Below are 8,208 nucleotides of genomic sequence, written 5' to 3'. Positions count from 1 at the left end.
TATGGTGACATCATATCTTATTATTTATTAGACCTAGCAGGAGCTATATTTCTACACTACATGAGGGTAATTTATATTATAACATACACCTTTACTACATTGTAATAAGTAAGAATGTATTTAAATAACTTTGCAGGGTTATTGCTTATATCAGTGGCATTATCCTTACACTTACATAGAAATATTTTATTGCATTTAGGTAGATATGCAACAAAATCATTTTACGTTTCCAACCGGTTTCAGTTGAATGTATGCAGATGTCGATGTATGAACCTGATAATATATCTACAAATTATAATAAAAACTTATGAATATACACAGTCTTCTATAAATACAAAGTCAGGTTTATCGTCATCATCAGCCCATACATATAACTCCAAGGACATAGTGTAATGTGGTATTGTTTAGATAAAGTGAAAAATAAATATATACCTCGCACACCTCGCTCTCGAACCCCCAAAATGACAGCTCCTATCCATCCGTTCTTAGATCACATCATGATGATTCGTTTATTGTATAACAACTCGATAATTGTATGATTATTATTATGGGTTATCGAAATTTCACATTAATGCTGCAAACAAAAGATATGTAATAAAAATGAAGAAAACAAACTATTTTTGTTACTATATGAAATATTTTAGCTGTTAATTTGACTTGAGGCAAACAATCTGGAACTCGTATTTAATTCAACCTGTTACCCGCAAGGGTAAGTTTCTTCAAAATGTACTTAGTGTATTGTCCAATAAATGTGGGTTGGACCCTCGTCAACAATAGGACCTGTCATTACGTCAGCGTGACCTCACTTAAATGTAATTTACACTTTGTTTTACCTGAATATATTACTTTTAGAAGAACCTAAGAATACATTGCTTTGCGATTAGAATAAATAGAAATTTTATATCCATATTAATCGTTTTATATGAAATTCAGATAGCAGTGTTAAAAATGGAAAATAAAGTTTCATGAAAAACTAAATTAAATATTTTAATCACATTCGCAATTCTCAATGAAAACATACAAGTACACACACCCGATTGTGAATGTGTAGTGTTAAGAGGGTTTAGAACAATTACAGTAAATAAGATGACGCTTGCCTTTCTTTACTGCAATAACATTTTTATATTTCGTGTCTGTCCATAGCATGTTAAAAGTTAATAACGGTTAGCGTTCATATTCTGCTTCGGAAATGAATATTGCTGTGTATTTAAGAAATTTAGATTTATAAATGCGAGTATATGCATTCCTAGTAAGTGGTATAACAATTAAACAATGTTCTGAGATTAGAAATTTTGAAAGAATAGAAAAAATTCGATCACGAGGCAGGATACGAACCTGCGTATCTTGCCTAACCGTAGCAACGCCTAGCCTCTCAGCCACCCGTGATCCTGCCACAGTAATCGAATTTCTTCTATTCTTACGGTTTCATGTTTTTTTCTTCTATTCTTTCAAAATTTCTAATTTATAAAGCATTTCAATGCTATAAAACTAAAAATTAAATGTTCTGAGATGATAATTAAAAACATTTTTTATCGTAGAAATACAAAAGACAAGACAAATTTTATGCACAAAGTATAGAAAACTATTTCCTTATTCGTATAACGTTCAGTTCATTGTTAAATGTTTCTTCTCTTTGTAGGTCTCATTTGCGGCGGTCAATGCTGTGGCCGAGGGAGAGAGGGTGCGTTACGTACCACTCTACGAAGAAACGCTGAAGATACGATAGCAGCCGCCACCAGACCTATTGCTGAGCTATTGTTGGCTACAAGACGGACATTACAAGGTTTGTTTGATTATGCTGTCACTGTTTATGTGATTAATGTTTTAGTATTAATCAATAATCAAGTTATTAATAATAAAGTTGATGAATACAGTATTATACATATCTGTATAAATTATTTATTTATTTTTTCTTCATTGTATACACAAAAAATACAAAATATAACATAGTAATTGTGACAAAGAATTTTGTGACAAAAGCCATTTCTTCCAGGCAACCGACGGGTGGGATTTTTATAGAAATTACAATTGACACTATGTTAATATTATAATCATTACGATATCACTGTCTTTATTTTATTCTTAGAGTTTATGCGTGAATTAATAATTATATTAGTTAACTGTGGTTTGTAAAATATATGAAACAAAAAGGGTTTCTTTAACAACTATTTGTAGTGATTAGTTGTAGTGGGTATACATATCAGTTTAACTGTTAACGATTAACGTATAACATAATTCAAAACTGACTATTAATTGACATAAAGTTTAAAAAGTCCAATTAATCACATATTCTCGAGTAGCAGTCGACCCCGGATTCATCCCTGATACATTTTCTGGACATTGGTCGAGCCGATCCCGAGTTTTTCGCTATTTAACATATTTGGCGATTCTTTTCTAATTATATAGATTTATTCCCAAACAATACTCTAATAGTAATTTTTAATATTAAAATCTGTTTTGTAATACTTCCCTGAAATGAATTTAACTGATATTGTAGTTGGATCAAATTATCAAAGCAATCATAACTGTTTGCTTTTAATTAAACATTATACAATACCACCGCATTACGTACTAGGGTTGCATAAATTGTTCTCTATTGTTCTGTAGTAGCGCTGTAATTATTTTATAATTCATCATCCAAACATTGTTTGAAGCGTCCGAAGGAGCGATCGATCAAACAAACACCAAATGCGTTCTATCAAGCCTACCCCAACCGCGGAAAACATCATAAATCTCTTTTAGAGTACAATTATGTGACGTATGGGTTAGGCATAAAGTTTATATTTATGTGAAGTTTATGTTTAATCGAATGCTAGAACAATAAATACTTTACTATTGCTGTGCGATACTTATAAGCTAAAACAAATGGTGCAGTAACAAATTGAACCTTTTATGTCGATATTTTTTACTAATTATGTTTTCGTTGTTCCATGTTCATGTATCCGTATACATGTAATTGCATGTAAATTGTTAATTTGGCGATATATCAGTAACTACATTTTATTGCAATTAATTTTAGACGACTTAGTCTATTATATCCATGCGAAATGTAATGAATTTTGTTCATATCACTTCCACAGAGAATTGCTCATAGAAACAAGAAAGGCAATAACTCTCGCGAAATTTAACAGAAAATAAATCGTAAAAAAAAATTATTGTCGTCTCATTCGATCTTCTGCCGCTCAAGAAATCAGTTTTATTTACAGAAGCTTTATATTCCATAAAATTTAATGGCTACAGTCATCAACTTGCCGACAACTTGGTGTAATGTCGTTGAAGTATTAAGGATACATTTCATGTTTGCTTTACGTAATTAAATGGGACTTAATAAGGAAATGTTCAGCATAAAACAAAAGTTAAATGATTATTTGAAGATTATGAAACAGTATAAGCTACTTCAACTCGTACTTCAATTGTTTGTTTTATTACAAACCTGTTTCGATATCGAGTTATTTTCATTAATTAGGATGATGACGTACTGAATTCTGAATTGTATCGAATAATTACAATGTATGAATCTTACTGTGTATCCACGATTTACTTATATTAGGATGATAGAACTCACAATATGTATATAGTAAGAATCAGCATAGCAAATCTAACCACACTCACAACCAAAGTTCAATTTTAATGCTTACAGCGAACTCGCCCTTAATTTTCTCGAAATAAATAAATGAAACCGCAGCTCTCAAATGTCAAAGGTAAACAAGAGGTTGGAGTTAAAAGACCTAATGATCCTTTTCACCAGTCATCCCAAAACAGTGTCGCTGAAAACCGCCAGCAGTCGCATAAGCGATGCACAAAGTAAATTCTGACATTGGCAAGTGCATCGACCTCTTCATAATGAGTGGGTTAAGAACAATACGTACTCTACACCCTCGGTTAGACGGTGAGAGAAAATAACCGGAATGTAAACGTCCCCTTTAAACTGTCGTTACACCGTGTGAGCAGCACTATTTTTATGTGCAAAAAAACTTTTTCCTGACCTAAAAAAATTCGAAGCTATGAACGAAACGGAAACACATTTTATTTCCCCATTTTCTAATTTATTTGAGAATTAATATAACGTCCCCCCAATACAAATCAAATTGCACCACTGTTTTCTTATTTACACGTTATCAAATCGAATTAAGCCTTCCAATATCTTGACTTCGATACCTTTCTCCAGTATTCTGTAGAGACCAATGTAATAAAATTAAAAGGTCGTATTATCGCTTAGCATGTTTTGTTCGGTGTACTTTACAACTCTGTACCATTGTGTTGTGCCTACAAGTAATTTCAAGCGCAGACCTGAGACCGTCATTAGAACTTAAATAATTCCACCTTTGTGCCTTACCCTGAACGTAACTCGTGTTTATGAAGCCAACTATTTATACTTAATTAAATTAAACGTTCCACCGCCTTGCCCTTGACTTATACTCTTACAAGTTTAATGGCTTGGAAAGCATTTTTATAATAATTAATTCTATCAAAACAATTATTATAGTTACCATTAAACTCATTAAAGTACTTTTAACGACTACATAATATAATTTTATTCGATTTTAAATCATTACTAGACACACCAGAGGTGAAATGATCCGTTGCATATGTAACTCATTATTTTCAGTATAATTTGTTACCAAATATGTAAAAGCATGTTTCTATAATGCAAACGTATTAAATATTATGATTTTATGATAAAAAAGACAAATTTATTGCTGAAATCCAAATAATATCCGAACTAAAAAAGGCATATAGCTGAAATTGAAAAATCACTTATAACCTGAAAAACCCTATTTATTTTAAGAATCCTTATCTATACTAATATTTTAAGCTGAAGAGTTTGTTTGTTTGTTTGAACACGCTAATCTCAAGAACTACTGGTCCGATTTGAAAGGCTATAGGCTATATATGTAACACGGACGAAGCCGGGACGGACCGCTAGTTTTTAATATAAAACATGACCAAAAAATTATGATATATCAGTTGCACATATAGAGGAACATAAACAAATATGAAATATTTAATTGTTATACTGCAAGCAAATATCAACGTTCTCCATTTATAACAAACAAAGTTTGCAGTCATTTACATAACTAATTACAACACTCCAAACTGCCTGCATAGCTCTTCTCTGCGCTATGAACATAATTTAATTTTCCCGCCTTAAATAACAACTTTGTAATTTTTATTTAAAAGAATTCCTAATGGTCGTTCTTATTTGTTTTGTGTCCGAACATATATATCCGAAAGAACTACGTAGTAAACAATTGTGTTTAGAAGCGTCAAAGTTAGTTTTTAACTGTTTTGTGGATACTATATGGCAGACGGACTTTTAAGTTGTTATGCGAGTATGTATAATGTGAAGTTTATACAGTTTGAGGTTGTCTGGAGGTCCCGCCGGCGGGTTAAAAGATGAATAGTCCTTATTTATTGAATATTGAGTTGTCAGGTTGCATAAAGTCCATGCAATTTTAGTTTTTTGGTATATTACAATACTTCTATCACTATATTATCCATCAACTTGGTCACAATAATGTTTTATTTATTCTTCTTAGATCTCTAGAGAGCAACTTCTAAAAAATAATAGCTTTTTCTCGGGAAACAATTCGAATTTATTCTATTCCACTTAGACTCTCAAACACTTCTTTTAGATTTAACACGTCTAATGTATTTTTCTTTTGTTATTTTTGTAAAGGACGAAAAACAAGAAATGTTTTACCTAATCTTATACCTGAAATGAATACTTATTCAGCAATTCCCAATCAAGTAAATAAATCATATTTGCCGACACGCGACTTAAAATGAGCCTCGAATAACGTAGATTTATTCTTAACATAGCGAAAGCGCGGACTAAAATGGCGGCTATCATTAATCTTACAGTAAAAACATACTGAAAATAAAATGATGTAGGGAACGCAAAATATTTTCCCGGGAACTTAAATGTGTATTTATGGGCCACGATTTATGAATATAATGTGCTACGTGGCAATATTGGTGAGAAATGGGTTTAGTATTGTAAATTGTTAAAAAATATTTAAAGAAGAAGAATTTTCTAGGCTTAAAGCTGAAGCGATATTTTGTAATTTGTTAGCGCATATCTCAGGAATTACTTGGCATTGGCCAGTCAAAAGTACTTTCACTGGCTATGAACAACGTGTAAAGCCTGACCGCTGGCATTGTTGTATTCTTTAAGAAAATGTCATAGTTTTTGACACAGAATTCATAATACTAGATAGGCACAGAAAACAGTATAATACAGAAAATAAAGTTTAAAATTAATTTATCGGTCGTTCGACCTCCCATAAAAACGAATAAAAATAAATATATTTAGGTTAACAACATTTATACTTTCATTATTACAAACTTTATATTAATGCCAAACTATTAACCTTGTAATTCTATTCTTATACCTAATATGGAAATCACATCCGCAATTATACAAAGCGAATGTGACAGGGCGGCGCTTACATAAGGTGACAAGGCGAATCTACTCATTAGCCCTCCTCTACCGTGTTAAAGCCTTATTGCTATGCCATCTGTCGTCACACTTGATATACAACTAGAATATTTAATACTTTTCCATTATAAATGGCGCCGAATGCATAGTTCGTAACATTACCGAACACTTTTCGTATGAGCATTCAGAGATACCAATGGCCGCGTATAAAAGCGCACAAGTCCGCGCCATTTCATATTCCTCGCTTGAATGTCTTTGAATTGTAACATCAAAGACTCGCTTTTACACACAAAACACTCCCTTCATGTAAACTTAATTCACTTTTTATTCGTATAGAATAACAATGTAGCACTTAGCGAGTAGAGCTTTTAGTAGCGCGTATTTTTAACAGATTTGTTTTAGATTTTCTTAAATGGAAAATTTAAGGCGTTTTGTATCGCCTTTCCTTACAATGGATTGTGTTTTCATTTTAATTATTGTTGATGGCTATAGTGCTTATTAGTATTAAGCTCATTTAATAACACCGTGCAATTTCAGGAAAATTTTGTGCTTGCTTCATAACATGAAAAAACAAACTGTTAACCGATGATAAACATATACGGCCCTTTATTCTAAATTGACCCTTCTGTGCTTTGCCACAGCGCCTAACGGAAAATCATTACAAGTCTCTTTTAAAATATGAAATAGCTATGGACTTCACGCAAAGATCTCAACTGTATCTCAAGAATGTTAAGGATTTGATCCCGTTCCTTACATTCCTATTAGATAAGGTAGGCCTCAGGTGTTGTGAATCCAAATATGAGACGTTACAATATGTATTTACTTGGGCTTTGTTAGGCCTGTTTGTTTGTGAACTGTTTGATTTAAGTTAGCGTCGCTGAGCTTGAATTACATAACTACTTACAAGACAAGTTCGTTAAAGAAAGTATCTCTGTTTGTTCGTTATCAAAGTTTATGAGTGAGATGTTTGTCTACGTAAATATAACAACAGTACCGAGTAATATGCAAGACAATAAAACCTAAAAAAATCTATAACATTTCTTGTAGATGAAATGATACATATATTGTTATTTACAATTTCAAACCATTACGAAAAATCGAGAGAGGCTTATGCTTAAAATAAGGATAAATTTGATTAAAATTGACTTTATCTATATGTGTAACAAATCAATAACCAGACAGAGTATTTCTGATCAAAAAACATTAAAAAGCACCAAAACCATTTTTAGTTTTTATCATTCTGCTTGTTTGATTTTGACATAATTCTACACAGTGATTAAGTTCAAATACTTTGCTTTAATTTACTAAAATAAACAATTGATTCATCTAAAGTTATAAAAAAAATTAAATCCACTAAATACAATTTCTGTAGTTCACTCGAGCGAAGCCGCGGGCGGAAAGCTGTCATTTATAATGCCGACATTTATAAGCGCTTATAGATCACAAATCATTGTTATTTCTCAAACAAAAGCAATTTATACGACTGAATAGAGATAGCATAAAATAAATGTATCGTCGAGTCACATTTTGAGCTATTAAATAGTTGAATGCTATTTGAGAAGTGGGCAGCGGTCGTTGGCACCCGCCACCCGCCAGTCATTACACCGTTGAAATAGAGCAAAAAATGCAAGAAATTGCACCTCTTTTTACGACAGTACTCTAGAATATTAAAAGTCAAATGTTCCTTGGATTAGATTTCTATTTTTCTAAAAGATTTAGATAGAGATTAACTATAAGATTTACTTTAAGTAACACCTTTAAGAACG

At 31.9% G+C, this 8,208-nt stretch overlaps 1 protein-coding gene across 1 annotated transcript in view; it reads left to right on the top strand.

The window, feature by feature from the left end:
- Positions 1-8,208, top strand: part of LOC119830267 (division abnormally delayed protein) — a 176,027-nt gene that overhangs the window by 53,029 nt on the left and 114,790 nt on the right. The window contains exon 2 of the mRNA XM_038353223.1: positions 1,640-1,783. Within this exon, the coding sequence (XP_038209151.1) occupies positions 1,640-1,783 (144 nt within the window). The remainder of the gene's footprint in view (positions 1-1,639; positions 1,784-8,208) is intronic.

This window comes from Zerene cesonia, chromosome 11 (assembly GCF_012273895.1).
Source record: "Zerene cesonia ecotype Mississippi chromosome 11, Zerene_cesonia_1.1, whole genome shotgun sequence".
In the NCBI taxonomy this organism is placed as follows: Eukaryota; Metazoa; Arthropoda; class Insecta; order Lepidoptera; family Pieridae; genus Zerene; species Zerene cesonia.
The sequence above is the reverse complement of the archived record's forward strand: the minus strand, read 5'-3'. Positions and strand labels throughout refer to the sequence as shown.